Here is an 18664-nt window from a genome sequence, read left to right on the forward strand (position 1 = left end):
GTTAAACCCCATTTCATTTTTTGATGATGTCACATTCCAAGATATAGTACTATCCTTGTTCAAATACTCGGTCAAGTAAAATAAGAAATACAGAAATAAGGGAATTAGAAAACTATCTAATTAGAATCATACTGATTTAATATATACATGTATTCACTTCTTTTATTTTCTTGTTCAACGCCTTTTCGAATCCCCGGTTGTACGTGACAAGGAGTAGGGTCGCCTGTCCAACCTCGTGGGTTTTCTCCGGGTCCTCCGGTTTCCTCCCACTGCTAAAGACCCCTACGCGCAAGCGAATTATTGAAATAAAATTAAACCATATGTTCGTCCCGAAATGACCTGGTTTGTGTCGAGTGGACGATAAACGCCTTCTTATTGAGGGGACTTTGAATATATTACGTACATGTGTAGTAGAAAGAGTTAAGGTGTACATATTATTTTTGTAACACGAACGCGTGATTAGCTATTACCATAAAGCGAATGGCTATTTTATTGTTAAGAAATCTTTCCCGATCGAAACCAAACATGTCTAATACTTGTCATAAATACACTTGACTTTCAAAGGTATGTTGTTTCTCCAACGTTCGACATTCTGCTGATCATTTCATAGGTAAGAAAAGTAATTGCACTCATATTTGTTTTAAAGCCATAATTTGATTTGGCTAAACATCTTCTAAATACTAGAGAGAAATGGTATTATGTATAATATATTTATTTCAGCGATGCAGGGGATCACGATGGCTAAGTGGGTAAGACGCTGGCTCGCTATCCTGGAGGTCGAGTGTTCGATCCCTGCATTGGCCGAGAAAGTTCATCCAGATTTCCAGGCGTGGTTCCCCCTTGTGATGTAGGACGGAGGGCCTGACAAGGACAGCTGTCTAGTCGTTCGGATGGGACGTAGAACCGAGGTCCCGTGTATACATAGGAATGCACGTAAAAGATCCCTTGACAGTTGGAATTCGATATAAGAGTAGGCCGTAGTGCCGCTGTCTTCATTAGCCCAGTTCGGAGCAGAACAGTAGCACGTTAAACCCCATTTCATTTTAGCGATGCATCTCGTTCATACTGTACCCCTTTTTGGTTTTAAAGTCATAATTTGACTTGGCTAGAATATCCGGTAAATTCTCAATGGAAAATCTGTTATGATAATAATTCATTCAGCGATGTATCTGTATAACGTTCATGCGTTGATTCATTCCAGAGATCACGCAATGACACGCTTTGCGTTATGCGTTTAGAATTTTTTTCGCTACCTTGAGTATTGTCAACCCTATCAGCCTATTGTGATCATCTTGCCCAACCAGTGCCAATGAAATAAAATGGTGTTTAATGGCACGTAAGAACAGCCGGTGTCAAGATACAACTTATCTAAGATATGTTACAAATCGACCTCCACAAGATCCCGGTCTTCATGCAAAATCAGCAGTCACCAAGACTCTGTTATATCATATAGTTCTGATTCTTTCATCCATATACTTCGACATGTCTCGACAGGGTTGGGTAGAAATATTTTCACCGGGTTTGTTATTGTATCCAGAGAGAGGGAGTGTGAGAGAGAGAGGGAGAGAGAGAGAGATGGGGTTTATCGTCCACTCGACACAAACTAGGTCATTTCGGGACTAACATATGGTTAAATTTTATTTCAATAATTCGCTTGCGCGTAGAGTCTTTACCAGTGGGAGGAAACCGTAGGACCCGGAGAAAACCCACGAGGTTGGACAGGTGCCCCACTCCTTGTCACGTACAACCGCGGAATCGAAACCACGCCAGTTGACTCAATGACAGACCTTATGATACTTCGCACACGCGCTAACCATTCGGACACCCAAACCCCCCCTTTCTATGTATAAATGACAGACGTTATGATACAGCGCGCACGCCCCAGCCATTCGGCCACCCAACCCCCATTGTATCCAGAACCAGAAGTACCATTACAAATCTAGTCACTCTATTAATCTGTAATTCCTTTTGTTCCTAAAATTAGATAATCAAGAAATAAATTTCATTTCCGATGTACCACACATTACACAAACCATATGTGTATTTTCAGTTACGTGAATTGATGATTGGTGTACGCAGAGGGGCGGGGGAAGGGGGCGACACATAACAAGCATCATTCTAGGTGGATTATCGGTTGGCGTAGGATATTTTGCTGTCTTTACTAACCCCAACTCTGTCATTTCTTGGCCACAGCTTTGCGATGATGTGACCCACTGATGACACAGTAAGACGCTGGCTCGCTAACCAGGTCTCGGGTTAGCTTCCGGTGCTATGTCGAGAAAGTTCCGGTGTATAACAATTAATGGGATTCACCTGAGTTTGACCGGATATCTTAACCCGTGTCACCCAACGTCGTGCAAGTGGAAAACGTGATGACGACTACGTTCAAAATTGTAGGCTATCAAACCCATTGCCATTGAAATAGTATCTAAAAAAATATTGTCCATGAACCCGAAAACATTTTCTTCACACATAATAATAATAATATAATAATAAATTTAAACTGTATACGTCACATCTAGTCATGGTTTGCTTTGAATAAAACCATTGATCATTATGTTCAGTATTACACATGCCTGTTATATAAATACTAAATGCTTTTGTTACACGACCATTGATAATTTTCTTAAAATAACAATTTCTATTGTAAAATGTTGAATAAAATAATTGTTGAATACGGGCAGTACAATTCACGGTCCAAATGACAAGTTCATATGTTTGTAATCGATTTACTGCAAGAGTGTCAAACTTACCTACTCCCGCCTGATCATGAATGAAAGTATAAAGTAATATAATGTAATTTTAAAGTGACATTGCAACTTCTGACAAGAAAATAAATGTAATTAGTACCCAGAAATATCATTTCAGAATAAACTTAGACTCATTTTTTGAGAGACATGTTTTTATTATATAAATGTTAATTAAATATATTTAAAATACAGTTGTGACGTCATCCTTTGATGTTGGCGTACGTATCAATCATTATTTCAAATAATGGTACGAGTAATGTGCCAAGCGTACATGATTTATTCTAGTTAAAATTTTGGAACCATGTGATGTATTTCATTGAAAAGCACGTGCGAGTGTCTGTATTGTAAGTTGTTTAATGGTCTCGAGCTTAACACCACTCGTGTTGTTTCAATATATTACTTACTGTCTCGCTCTCGACCATTAAGGGGGTTGGATGGCCGAATGGTTAGAAAGTACGCGCTGTATCATAAGGTCTGTCATTGAGTCAACTGGCGTGGTTTCGAATCCCCGGTTGTACGTGACAAGGAATAGAGTCGCCTGTCCAACCTCAAGGGTTTTCTCCGGGTCCTCCGGTTTCCTCCCACTGCTAAAGACCCCTACGCACAAGCGAAATAAGAAAATTGAACCATGTATTAGTCCCGAAATGACCTAGTTTGTGTCGAGTGGACGTTAAACTCTCTCTCTCTCTCTCTCTCTCTCTCGACCATTTAACCACACATACATATGCATCCTTTTCATGTTTATATCTTAAATATTTTAAAGTTGACATATCCTTACACAAGATTTCATTTTATTCTCACCTAATTTTAGAATGAATGAATGAAATATTGTTTAATGGCACGTCAGTACCCACCGGGCTATATTGCGCCAAATATATAGACAGGTTAAATTATATATCACACAAAATTTGTATGCACAAATATCACAGTAGATCAAAAATAAGACTCTTTTATGCCTATAAACATTTAAAATATAAAATATAACATTTATATACACAAATTAATATTTATAATAAAAAAAAAATGTTAGCATTTCGCAATATAACTCAGGTTGGGCAAACAAGTGATGTAGTGATTGGCAACGGTAACATCGCGATCTTGCATGCTTGAAATGCTTGAACTGACCAACAACCTAATTATAGAAATGCTAGAATGTTTATGATTGGCAACGGTAACATCGCGATCTTGCATGCTTGAAATGCTTGAACTGACCAACAACCTAATTATAGAAATGCTAGAATGTTTATGGTTATTTTAATTAATATGCGATATTTTTTGTTTTTCTTTTCCATTGTATTTGATTACTAACTAAACCTATTCACATATATTTGGCGCAATATAGCCCGATTTGAGCTGACCCTTTCACCGTCCCATATAATAACTTTACATCTTCAACGGAATTATCAGTGAAATGAAATTCGATCGCTTGTCTGTTATCGCTCGTTACTTCAGTCAGTTATATAGAAGGATAACTCGTGTTTGTCATGTTTGGCGTCACTTCCCGTTTCTTCACGTGCTTGTTACACATCTCCCATAGCAATGATCTCTGTGTTGAAATTATATTTGGAATGTATTTAACCAGTTCTATCAAATATGTAATAATGACTGACACCAATGTTGTCCTTTAAAAGCGAACGATGTAGTACTATTCGAGCTTCGCGTTGCCTTCACGTCCGTGACGAAAATTATAACTACAGTTCAGGGTTTGATTCTTTCTGGTGTTTTTTTATTTATATAACAAACTTTTAGCATTAGTCACAAATCTTCTTCGCTTTCAAATAAGTAAATGGCTGTTATGTCAGGTGGTGTGAGTTCTGCCCAAATACTACCCCCCCCCCCCACTCTCTTTTACAGTGATGGTGCTCACACCTTAATTTGTTTGCGTCATAGACGGACCACGGTCCCATTTTACAAATATGGAGTAGACATACCTCCTACACTGCACTCTGGGAGGGACCTATTACTAAATTTGGCCAACAGACACATTCCATTCCTGACCATGAAGATGACATATGACAAATATATTTATTAACCTATAGTACAATTCACGTAGATTTATATTATTTCAGGTGTTACTTTGCTTGACCAAGAATCTATAAACAACAATTAGTCAAGGGTAAGGCCACAATATTATTCCAACGATACCCAAAGTCCTGCACGTTAACGATACCTGTCACTTGGAAATCAAAATAAGAGTAGGCGTGGAGTCCCTGTCCGAGCAAAATGTCTCTCAAAGCATGTCCCTGTCATCATAATTCCTGTTGGTGCAGACATGTAAAAAGTGAAATATTATTATTATTATTTCATACCGTTTTATATATTTCAGTAACATGGATGTTTATCATTCAATCTTGCTCTGTATACTGCTTGCTAATTTTATTGAAGGTAGGTAAGGGGGGGGGGGAGAGAGAGAGAGAGAGAGAGAGAGAGAGGGAGGGTGCAGGGGGCTAAACGTCAACGTCCACGCAACGAAAACTAGACCATATTGCACATTTTATTTCAAATATTCGGTTACACAGACTGCTTGCTGATTTTATTGAAGGTAGGTAAAGGGGGGGGGGGGAGGGGGAGGGGCTAAACGTCAACGTCCACGCAACAAAAACTAGACCATATTGTACATTTTATTTCAATTATTCGGTTACACGTAGGGGTCTTTAGCAGTGAGAAGAGGTGGTGAGCACGGAGAAAACCCACGAGGTTAGGCAAGCGATCAAGCTCGTTGACACCACACCACTTGATTCAGTGACAGACCTTATGATCGAAAGTCCCACGCCAATACCCCACCCAGAGAGAGAGAGAGAGAGAGAGGGGGGGAGAGAGAGAGGGGGGAGAGAGAGAGAGAGTAGTATTGAGGGTCAATTTTTACTTTTAGTCTGGAATATTTTGTGTTTAAGCACAACAATACAGACACTGTAATTCTATTACCCTAATTTTTACGACTAATTGGCTGGTAGCTAAGTTGCCAAGGTTTTGTCGTTAAAATTACGACGCGTAATTTTTACGAAGAAACCTTGGAAACCCAGCTGCCTGCCATTTAATCGTATAATTTACCACTCACTGTAATTCAGTGGTTACAGATTTGTTGTAATTGTTATACCAAAACCTTGGCAAACTAGCTGCCTGCCATTTAGCCTGTTAAAGATCTGTTAAACACTGTAGCCTATCCCCTTAACAAGCCCACAGTGGACGGACGGGACGGACATGGGTGACATCAGTGTGGGGGTATACAAATATACAAAAGATGAAATATGACAGGTTTTAATAAAAAAAAATATACGTTTTCAGCAGAAACACAAAACATTCTAAAATGGAGAAATTTATAATTAGCAAAAAGGTCAGGGGGGGGGGGGATGAGAGAGAAATGGGGTTTAACGTCCACTCGACACAAACTAGGTCATTTCGGGACACATGGTTCAATTTTATTTTAACAATTTTCTTGTGCGTAGGGGCCTTTAGCAGTGGAAGGAAACCGGAGGACCCGGAGAAAACCAGGAGGTTGGACAGGCGATCCTACTCTTTGTCACGTACAGCCGGGGAATCGAAACCCCGCTAGTTGACTCAGTGACAGACGGTATGATATAGCCCGCACGTGCCATCCACCCCCAACCCCCTTTAGCAAAAGGCACAATTACTATAATAGGTTGATATGTGTACAAAGTTTAATGAAGATATCCGGAATAAAAACTGAATACCAGCAACTAAGTCAAATTTGTATCCATGGAAACACAAAAAAGTTTAATCGAAGGAAATTTCTAATTAGTTAGTACTAAAATAGGTTGCGATATATACACAATTTGAAAAAGATAACTTGAATTGTTTATGAATAAACATTGCATAACAAAAACTAATTCTAACTTATATCCATGGAAACGCATCCGATAAATTTTAATTAGCAAAGAAACAATTACAATAATAGGTTAATTTATCTACAAAGTTTCAAAGCGAATTTGTGACAATGTATGTTTGCAACCGGGTTGACAAAAAAGAGTACCCAATTTTGAATTGCCTAAGTTTACTTAGTCTGATTGATAATTTGGAGCTATTCAATAGACTAATCACAAAATAGCTGATAACAAGATGGCGTTGTAGTCAATTTATATAGGAAATACCCACATCACTTTATGAACTATATGGTTGAAGATATTATAGCTAAATTTGCTTATTGCATGTTTTTTCTTGCTTCAAATGTAATATAAATTAATATTCAGACATTTCATGACAAGTCCGTAATCAACTATGAAATGGGGTTTAACGTCCTACTTTTCTGTTCCGACTGGGATAATAAAGACAGGCATACGCCACACAAGTGTTCTATGAGGAAATTTTGCCCGGGTACTGTTAGAAAAAATCGTGTAAATTTACATGAAAATTACTGGCAGCTATAGTTGCCAGTAAATTTCCTGTATATAAACATTCAGCTGTAATATTACGGAGTTTCTGTAATTTGACTTTGTGTGTAACTTTACCCGAAAACAGTAAATGGAAAATAACTATGAGTTTGTCTTTTAACTTCGGTCTGTAAATTAACCGCAACATAGTAAATGGATGATTACAGTAAGTTTGTCTTTTAACTTCCAAATGTAAATTTACCTAAAAGCAGTAAATTACAGACAAATGTTAAAAAACACAATGACTGTAATTTCCGTTTACCGTTTTTTTTTTAGTTAAACAACAATTTCACCGTAATCATATTATTTTAACCTGAAAAAGAAATAATATATCAAATGAATAAGGCATTTAACACTCCGCTTGTTCTAGCGTACCGAAAACATAAGACTAATCCTGGGGCCTGTTTCACAAAATTTTAACTGGAGATAAAATACAAATTTTAGTAGATACACCATTTTTGATTGGCTAAGCACTAAAATCAATCTAATATTATCCAATCAAATTGCTAAAATTTGGATTTTCATTTTAGTTAAAATTTCGTGAAACAGGCCCCTTTTTGGCAGACGAGACCAAATTGTCAGCCAAAAGGTAACACAGCTTGAAACCGCCGCTCGTCAGTGCTTGCGGCGGTTCCAGGCTTTCAAATCTCTACTTGCAGGCATTGAAAATCTGCTTTAGAGACAGTCCAGCTAACACTGGCCAATCGGTTTAATTAACCGTCTTCAAACGAGCTTGATTACGAGATAACACAACCTATTGCCGGAAAGATAAAACATTTTTTTATACGCTTATGAACATACTTACAATCTGATTAACGTACGATGAATAACAATACACGTTATAGATCGCATAAATAATGGAAATTAGATATACATGATATGCAATATACCAAATTTCACAAAATGTGATTGTCCATATTATGGATAATAAATTAGAATGAATACTATAAGAAGGTAATTATTAGGAATGGTTCGTTGCTATGGAATACTAAAATAAAATAAGAGACCGTAAATTTACCAATAAGTAGATTTACAAAATAATGTGAATAAATGTAAATCTACTATTTTCAGTTCATTATTGAAATATTACATATGTAAGCATGTATCTTTTAATGTGACTTTGATTTCATCAAAGTTTATTGTGAAAAAAGAATAAACTCGGTAAATATACAACATTTTGGTAAATATTCCGAACATTTTATGGTAAAAACAAATAATTTAATTGCTGTAATTTTACTTATATTTCTAACCTGAAAGTTTAGAAAATAATGTGAGTAAACGTAAAATCTGTAAAATTGCATGCTAAGAGACAATAAATTTACCGAATACGATAACTACCAATACGTTAAACATACATTATGCAAGAGCTAAATCGGCCTATTACAGGTCTTTCTTTAGGCCTGAAATGTTATATAAACTATTAATTAGACATTTATTAACATGAAAAGACCATAATCAACTCTCGATGCCACCTTATGGGTCCGGATTTTCACTGGATTTGAGTCTGATGTGGGGCTCAACGCTCATAAAATTCAAAAGTGGATAATCGAGACTATGTTTTCTATCGCACGACTTTAGTAATGATGATCGAGGCTATGCCTAACATTCAATCGCTAATATCTAGGTTCAGAGTGGAGCAATTTGACAGAAATTTTCAACATATTCCCTTTACATTAGATTTTAACTATTATAGTGAGAACTGCTATAATTTTATTATATTTCTAACCTAAAAGTAAATTTACAAAATAATGTGAATAAACGTAAGATCTGTAAAATTACATGCTTGCTTGTCATAGACGGCATACAACCGTAAACACAGACCTAGTCATAGAAACAGAATGACTCAAACTAAATAAAGAAAAACACAGCTATGAACTCATCAGTAGACACCAGTGAATACTCAATTCGAATCAAGTGGCTTTTCGCATTTTCTTAGTTTGCCGTTTAAAATTTCGCGGCACACTGGTTGAGAATCACTGGATTAGAGTTTCCGCACCAATCGAGACTATTTAGGCTCAACTTTGTCAAAACTTCAAACATCCATGACTTCGCTCAGAGTAAAATAATATAACGTGACTGCAATTTTTAATATATTCAATTTTTAATATTTTATTTTTAAACTGTTAGTTATAGCAAGAACGGTTACTCATTTATCTAAAATCTTACACACTGTACCCTTAAGCTATAAAGTGAGGCGACGGGAAGACAATGTTAAACATGTTTATAAATGTTCCATAAAATTGATAAATCATTTTTTTTAAAGAACACCATTCCAAGGAATTAAAATGGCTCACTGTTGAAAGTGATCAATATGAAGTGACCGTTGGATGTGACATTGATCTAAGATGGAGAATACTCACTGATATTCAAAATGTCTCCTTCTTCAAGGTATATTAAAGGTTTTTATTATATATCTGACAAGTCATCGTATAGATATAGAGGTTACAATTCTTTAGTTAGAGTGGTACATTGTTTTCCTGGGGTGAGTTGCTCAAAACTAAGTTATTTTAACGACCCGTTCGTTAAACTCTAACGGATCCTTATCTTGCTAATGTGTTGTTTGTTAACGGTCCGTTAAATTTCTGTTGCTGGAAAGTCAATTTCATTACCCGTTAGCTAACGGACTGATTAAAGTTAATCCAAGAGAAGATTGTTCATTGGCTGAAGTTTGATTTTTTAAATTCAATGTACATGTCAATGTATAACAACTTCATAGAAGTAAGTAATAACAAGAAACTCAAGATAGTGGAACAACTGTGCAGTCTGTTCACAAAACTTGATTAAAGACAAAAACATAAGTGTAGAATTTACTACGGAAAACACTATAAAAAACTATAAAATACTATATTTTTTGTTTTAGAAATTTTAGCATAAATTATGGGATTTGCACTACAGAAACTGTAGAAAGACCATGAAATCTCTAAAGCCTCTTTACGGTATTTTGTATGTTTCTTAGATCAAAGGAGAAAACATTACCAAAATTATAACAAATGGAAAACACACAATAAATAAGACAGAAGACGGGAACTTTGAAACAATAGTTCTGACTATCAAAAATGTTACAATAAAAGACGCTGGTTTATACAGAGGTAAAATAGATTTTATAGATGCATACCGTGACACCAATTTAACGGTTCATGGTAAGTAGTATTTAATTCATACGATTTGTATAATAATCGTTTGTAGTTTTTTGTATAGGATACAAAAGTACAAATATGTATAATAAACGTTTGTAGTTTATTGTGTAGAAAACAGATGAATGGAGCACTTTACATTATGACCATTTTCTCATGTCATTTGGCGAGTCCATATGCTGCTATTTTTTTTAAAATTTAACAAAATGATAGTGTTTAAAAGGTCTGTTATGATTTAAAGCGGTGTGGGCGGTAGTATTGCAGATCCATTTTTACATTTTAGTTGGGAATAAATTAACCGAATTTGTAACATGTTTTGTTTGGGACCGGGTTGACAAATGAATATCCAATTTTGAATTGCATAAGCTTGATTATTGATGATCGGGAGCCATTCGATATACTAATCACAAAATAACCGATTACAAGATAACAATGCAGTCAATTCATACACATTAATGCCCATAGGTGCTAGTATTGCAAACACCAGCTGTATACCCTTGTATTGCGAATACCCACATCACTTTATAACCATAATCTATTTGGTTAAAAGTAAGAGACATTTAGTAACTGGATAGAGCAATAAACTACAACACATACTTATGGAAGAACAATTACTGATTTATTTAGGCGACGTTTCGAAGAGTATTCTCTCAATGTTTTCAAGCAAGTACAGTAACAAATGTGTAGGGCAATTATATATAGACAAGCAATAACAACAAATCAAAACATGATCAAAGGCAAAGTGCATTTAAAGGATTAGTGAGACCACTGATGATTGGCATTAATTAACTAAATCTGCTTATTGTAGATCTTTTTTCTAGCTTCAAATGTTATATAGCGTACATAGTATATATCAGTTTATGTCTGTATCAGTATTGTGCTTGAAAACAACAAGAGAATCATTGTTGAAACGTAGCTCTTGATTTTAATGTGTTCATTTACTAAATGCCATTTAAACAGAATACTCATATACAATTAGAATTACAAACAATTTTAAATTTCAAATGTGATGGTTTTATATTTGACAACAATCAGCTTCTCTCTACTCAGGCGGGGGATCACGGTGGCTAAGTGGGTAAGGCGCTGGCTCGCTAGCCTGGAGGTCGGGTGTTCGATCCCTGCATTGGCCGAGAAAGTTCATCCTGATTTTCCGGCGTGGTTCTCCCTTGTCAGTGATGCAGGACGGAGGGGCTGACAAGGACAGCTGTCTAGTCGTTCGGATGGGACGAAAAACCGAGGTCCCGTGTACACATTGGCGTGCACGTTAAAGATCCCTTGACAGTTGGAATTCGATATAAGAGTAGGCCGTAGTGCCGCTGTCCGGGCAAAATTTCCCTCATAGCACACTGTATGGCGTATGCCCGTCTTCATTAGCCCAGTTCGGAGCAAAACAGTAGGACGTTAAACCCCATTTCATTTCATTTTCTCTACTCAGGCAATGTCTGTTACATATTAATTTACAGCTTTTAAATGGATGAGTGATATAAAGCTTATGCAAGTTGATTTAGAACAGGATGTGACGATTAAATGGGAATATGTTAGTGATGCCGAACATAATGTTTCAATAGACATGATTACCCCGGACAAATTATTTGTAAGTATACATAGCACTACGATGTAATGATAAACGTTTGGAGACTATATGAAATAATTTTTTGAAGTTTGCTTTGTTACAGCCCTACCAAAAACATTCGGAGCAATAACGTTATAACCTCCACAGTCAATTGTTGTGGACAGCCTTGCGTGGTAGCATAAAATAAACACGCTTCCTGTGATCTTGCTCGTCAATTGTATATAAGCATTCCCTCTAGTAATGTGGAGCTATATTTTATTCATAGGCGTACGGGTCCGATGAATGTTAAGGGGGCAAACCTGAAATGGCCGGAAAAATGTCCATTTACAGACGGCAGCTCCGAAGGGGCGGAGCTTACCGTCTAGGATCCTCCCCGAGAATATTTGACGACCGTATAAACGCGTTTACTTGCTATTTCAGCCCGTGAATGCAGCAAAGTGGTCAAATATAGGCTTGACTTTTGAAAATCTAACTTTGGCAAACACGTTTTCCTACTATTCTAGCCTGTTAATACAGTAACTTCATTCTGGTCCAATACAGTCTAACTTAGCTGACTGACTTGAATTCTAATCAACAAATCAATCCTTTTCTCCACGGAGCGAGCCGCTTTGCTGGCCGTCATGAGGTATGGGACAACGCCCTCCCCTCCCGAGAAAATTTAACCCTGCAAAAGCGTTGGTTTTTGTTTTTGCTAAAGCTAAGTAAGGCAACTTCAAAAGTTTTGCAAACGAAAACCCACTCTATGCCGACCTGAATTCCAATCATCCAACAAAACACTAATGTAGCACAAAGCTGAGTGGCTCCATATAAAATGTTTTAATCCAAAGTCAATTCAATACAAATTCGCCGAATCCAATTAAAAGAAAAGTAAAATTGGTGTTTTCTTAGATTTCGGGCGCTTTGTTTTGCCAACTAGATGATATATTAATTTTCGCTTTACCCGTCTGCCCTAAACGTCAGATTGCTGTGCATAACCTCCCGCCTTCGACCCCCTACCCCTGGATTGTACGCTTATGCTTTTATTACATTCTTAATCATTAGCATAATATAGACATCCGCTGGCGTAACATAGAAGTACTTACCAGAATTAACATGATATAAACATGCTCTAGCGTAGTATGAAAGTACTTATTATATCATTGCATTTGTGATTTATAATGTTTTAATACTTCAGCCATTTAGAACAAAGTCTGAAGTTTTAGTACGATGGAAAAATGGGGTTGAAATAAATAGAATAAATAATGACAGGATGAAATTTAATCTAGAGGAGACGAATAGTAGGAGGATTGTGATGCTAACACTACGAAAAATTGTTCCTGATGATTTTAAAAGATTGTACGACATTGTGATTGAATTCAGTGAAACATGTTCTAAGTCTGAAAGAAATGTTACCTTTGAGGAAGGTTTGTTTTGATACCCATATTTTGATATTTAGTAAAATTTGAAAAGATGCAAATTCTGTGTTAACTAGAACTGCGAAACAGTAATGACAGGTTTCACCAGTGCCACGTTACCCTTGAACTTATGTCACTTCTGGTGCCACGTTATCCTTGAACTTATTTCACTTTAAAACCACAATATGCCAGAATGAAGGCTGAAGACAGGTTAAAGATGACCCACAATCACAAGTACATGTAATAGAATGTAATTGGATCCAAAACCTACCCATATCAATCAATCCAAACCCACGTTAATGTCGCTGGTTACTATTGATTTCATATTGACATAATAATATCCTATGTTTTAAGCTAAAACTGTACTTAATTACGTAAACTTTTTACAGGAAATCCGTCTAGTAAATGTTACTTGGTGGGCATCCAGAGAGTATATCTTATCCGCAATGCAGTTATTGAAGAACGGTGTTCTGGTTTCTTGCCAGGTAACTGGCTCTGATGTCTGTTTAGGTACGTCAGTTCCAGTCTGGCGTCAAACACACCTTGTCGTGGTATATTTCCATGAATGTACTCTAGTTTGTTCTAAGAAACTGTTCTTTATTTGTAACATTATAGATACACGTACAGTCATTTGATTTACTTACAATGTTGTTTCTTTAGACTTAAAATTTCAATGGTTACATTCGTCAACTACATCTACATCAACTATTCATAAAGATGTGGAATTGGTTTGGAAATATCAGTGCCTTAAACTAGCGAACAGAATAATCATCTATAAGAAGAAAATGAACTCACTTGAACCGGTAAATATATTATATGATAAAACATTCTGGCAGTCTTAATGTTGCAAGGAGCTAAGGAGCCACGGTGGTCAACCAGGGGATCAGACGTTCGATTTCGGTGTAGGGTGAGAAAATTCCCCGGGATTTTTAAGCCTGCTTTCTCCCCTGTTAGTGGAGCAGGACGAGGGCCTGGTAAGGTACAACGTCTGGTCGTTGGAATTGGACGAACAGCGTTTGTCCGTCTTCGTTATCCCCGTTTGTGCAGAAAACTAGGTCGTTAAATCCTATCCAGGTAGTCATTCACATACTGGGGTAATAAACATATAATATCGAAGATTACATTATAAAGTTCAAGATTATACAACAACCCATTGTCCTGTAATTAATAGTTCGCTTCGCAACGATATGTAACACAACTCTGCCAAATTACTATAATCAACTTCGTCTGAATGGATAATCGTTGTTCTCGCTATACATTCATGGTTTAGTTATGGTGAAAGACGCCTAGAAATGTGAAATGTAGGACTGGTTTACATGCTTTTCTAACTCTTTCAGAAAACACAGATTGTTAAGTGGACAACGGAAGATAAATTTACACTGGATCAACCTAATGTTGAATTAATCAAGTCTTATATCATTCATAATAACAATGATGGTGAATTGCTAAGACTGAAAGTGATATTTCCCACAAACGACGATTTCCACTGTATTTACACATGTCAAGTATACTACGGAATTGTGAATTCTAATGAATCGGAGATTCAACTGAACTTGAAAGGTAAATTTTCTTGAAAACAAGTACCACCGTAATATGTACCAGGAACTGACTACGACGTCATCGCAGCCATCTTGGAATTGTGACTTATTATGCACGATTTCCAAGGAACAAGCATGCCAAGTTTCACATTGTGCTGAGGGAAATTGTGTCAGGACATCGGCGCTATGACCTGCTCTTATCCCGAATTGGAACTGTCGAGGGTTCTTTTACGTGCACGCCAATGTGTACATGGAACCTCGGTTTTTATCCTATCCGAAAAACTATACATTGTCTATTGTCAACCGGAAAATCCCGATGAACACAGGACCTGTAGGTGAGTCACCGCGCCCCACTCGCTCGCAAAAAACACAATAAGATGAGTAGCGTTTGACCCAAACATTTATACGCCCACAATCTTAACATAGATCATATTTCTCGTCGTTTTTGTTGTCAAATTCGCAGATAACGTTCACGTGTGATCCCAGGCACTATAGTTAATGGGAATGTAAGAGCCATTTCCCGTATTTTATTCTTTTAATTCCGTTAATAAAAGATATTTGTTAAAAGTTCCGCAGATAATGAAACGTTTTGGTAGCCTGGGGCCTGTTTCACGAAATTTTAACTAAAGATAAAATCCAAATTTTAGTAGATACTTCAATTTTGATTGGCTAAGGACTAAAATCAATTTAATAATATCCAATCAAATTACTAAAATTTGGATTTTATCTTAGTTAAAATTTCGTGAAACAGGCCCCTGATGTTCAGTTTAAGGCTATCGTGATCCTAAACACTAATCTGATTCGCAAACGATTCTCGTTAAAGATGCATTATGTAAGAGCTAAATCTGCTTATTACAGGTTTATATACATTTTTATTTAGACATCTATTCACGTGACAACACTCTATACCACGGACGACTTGGATATTAAGTGGATTAGACCACCTATACCATTTGACCGAGACTACGCTATTTTTGTCAAACTACACACAGAAATATCTTCTCTCAGGATAAAGTAATTTGACTGAAATTTTCAATAATATATTAATTTTTTGTTATCTGTTTTTAAACTATTACAGCGAGGTTGACCAGTCGTTTATCTAAATCTAAATTTTTAATGTGTCGCAAAGGGGAAAAGTTGATTTTTATGACTCTGACTTAGTTCTTTTTTTATATCAAAATAAACGAGAAATATCCTATGATAATCTGAATTTTTGTTTTGTTTATTTAAGGAGCAACTGTCTATAGTAACACTACCACAGTTAGCGATTATCTTACAAAAGATGTCATATTTGTATGGCATTATCACTATGATTTCCCAGCAGAAGCCGTTATATTTACACGTACCCATTTGTCAGATCGCAAGGTAGGCCCACAAAAACCCTATACCGTTTCGTAAATCAACACGAGGAAGTAATGTATGTTCTGAAGACCGATTAGGAATCAGAAAAAGAACCTTCAAACAAAATATCGGAGACTAGTTGCAAATATCAAGCAATTGTGATATTCAACGAGAAAGAATTGCACGTCGCTCTAAAACCGTACCTCAATCCTTGAGCAATTTATTTGTTTGACCAATCAGCTCAAACTAAAATATCATGTGATCTTGACTTGATTAGCGATAGCTTTTACGCGCACGATTCGTCGTCGTAATTTTGACTGCATCTCAGATCGCCCAAAAATAACTCAGCTGTTTCAAGAAGCGACATAATCGGTCGAGTGATATTGGCTTGACTGAAAATTAAACATCAGAATCTTACTTGACTAACGCTAAAAAACCTAGCTTGATGCTAAAAATGACGTTCCTCGTGTTGTTTCAATATATTACTTAATGTCTCGCTCTCGACCGTAAAACCACACTTAATGCACTTCATCTTTGTCCTTACATGTTTTTTTAATCCTTCATGTCAGAATAACATACAAAATTGTTAATACAGTTTATTTTAATCCTTCATGTGACAGCAATAGTGCTATACATGTGTACTAATTAGTTAATATTTAAAACAAATCATTGTAATAAATGTATTTCTTAGTACGGCGTTGGATTCTGGAAAAAATCAACATATTTTAAACTAACACTAGAAGATGATAAGAGGCAACTACAATTTAATATAAGCGAAGAGCCCGTGACAAATGGTGTGGAAGGGGACGTAATTCTAATATGGCGGAATGTAACAATGAAAGATGCAGAATATCACTACACCTGTCAAGTTACATTTTCTGATGGACAAGCAAATTCTTCTGGTATAAGTCTCCATGTAATAACCCGTAAGTCAATAAATATTTCAAAATTATGAAAAAAAATTCAAAAACCTTTAAATTGCTATCTTCAAAAAAGCAATTTTGACGTGATTAAAATTTTCTAATTAATTCAGTTAAAGCCCCTGATTGTCCAATTGAATCCCTTGCAAACTATGATATTACGACATACATGTAGTAGGATTTACATTTCAAGTAAAGTAAAATGGTGTTAAACGACCTACTTTTCTGCATTCAATAAAGATGGATATACACCATGCTGCGTAGTGCGAAAAATAGTCAACGGTTCTTTGGGTACACGTCAACCTGTATACTTGATCTTGGTTAAACGTACAATTCGAACGGGGGATCACGGCGTGGTTTCCCAGGATGGGGGGGGGGGGGAGCCTGACAAGGACAGCTGTCTAGTCGTTCGGATGGGACGAAAAACCGAGGTCCCGTGTACACATTGGCGTGCACGTAAAAGATCCCTTGGCAGTTGGAATTCGATATAAGAGTAGGCCGTAGCGCCGCTGCCCGGGCAAAATTTCCCTCATAGCACACTGTATGGCGTATGCCTGTCTTCATTAGCCCAGGTTAGGAGCAGAACAGTAGGACGTTAAACCCAATTTCATTTCATTTCACCATTCGAACGATTAGATGTTGTTTCTTGCTAGTCGGTTGGGAACCAGTCGCATTGACTCCTCTTTGAGCAACTATGACTCCAAATTAAGCAAACGTCACATATTGCCATTTGACAGTGATAGACTCTGTTATTATTCGTTGGTGTCGATTTTGTGGAAAGAAAAGAGCGCATTTCTATGTAAACATGAACAATAGATTCGGGTGTTTCGAAACGGGTAAGCATACTCTGCATTGAGTGCCACTACTATAATAACACGTATGCTATGTAAATGCAGAAATATAACTGCGAGTACAAAAGATGACGATGATAGAATTTTTGATTGCAGTTTCCTGTTAGGTCCATACCCCTTACGAATAACCTCTCCCGCCCTGAGCTAGAAAGTCATTATGAAATGTGCAAGTTCCCGTATGGAGAATTTAACCACAGCAAGGCGTCCATTTGAACACTTACTTCACGTACTTGCGACAACGTGGACATGAATAAACCAGAGTTCTCTAATATAAATAAAAAATGTACATTTATCATTAAGTTGAAAACGTGGTCTATATGTGTAGCGAAACGTCGTTAATAAATAGCACAGATTAACTTAGATCCATACACTTTGTGATGTGTTTTGAATATTAAACCGTACTTCAAGATGCCATTAAATTAAGGAAACTTAAATTAATAATCGTTACATGCACATTTTTTCGTCGTTATTTAGAAAAATTCAGATTAAAGATACGTTAGTTAAGAGTTTAATCTGTCTATTGCAAGTCTTTCTGTAGGCTTCGGAGTTCGGATGTTAAAGAAATTATTAATTAAACCTGCTCAAAACCAACTCTGTAGATCCCCGGATGGCTTGGACACAGCTTGGATTTAAACAGTTGTCCATTTAATAATTAAATCAATAAATGGCTGACCAAGCCAAAAATTTACCGTTAATCACTGACGTCACTCCCGGGGACTGCCGATGGAAGGACTGACAATGGAGGGTGTCGTAGCCATTGCGAAAGCTACTTGAT

At 36.7% G+C, this 18664-nt stretch overlaps 1 protein-coding gene across 1 annotated transcript in view; it reads left to right on the top strand.

The window, feature by feature from the left end:
- The first annotated feature begins 5080 nt into the window (after positions 1-5080).
- The window catches only part of LOC126808709 (uncharacterized), a 28583-nt gene continuing 14999 nt past the window's right edge, over positions 5081-18664 (top strand). The window contains exons 1-9 of the mRNA XM_056098271.1: positions 5081-5135; positions 9402-9526; positions 10095-10278; positions 11736-11866; positions 13020-13248; positions 13900-14042; positions 14577-14799; positions 16009-16142; positions 16810-17044. Coding sequence (XP_055954246.1) covers positions 5081-5135; positions 9402-9526; positions 10095-10278; positions 11736-11866; positions 13020-13248; positions 13900-14042; positions 14577-14799; positions 16009-16142; positions 16810-17044 — 1459 coding nt within the window. The remainder of the gene's footprint in view (positions 5136-9401; positions 9527-10094; positions 10279-11735; positions 11867-13019; positions 13249-13899; positions 14043-14576; positions 14800-16008; positions 16143-16809; positions 17045-18664) is intronic.

Source organism: Patella vulgata, chromosome 1, assembly GCF_932274485.2.
Source record: "Patella vulgata chromosome 1, xgPatVulg1.2, whole genome shotgun sequence".
NCBI classification, from domain to species: domain Eukaryota; kingdom Metazoa; phylum Mollusca; class Gastropoda; family Patellidae; genus Patella; species Patella vulgata.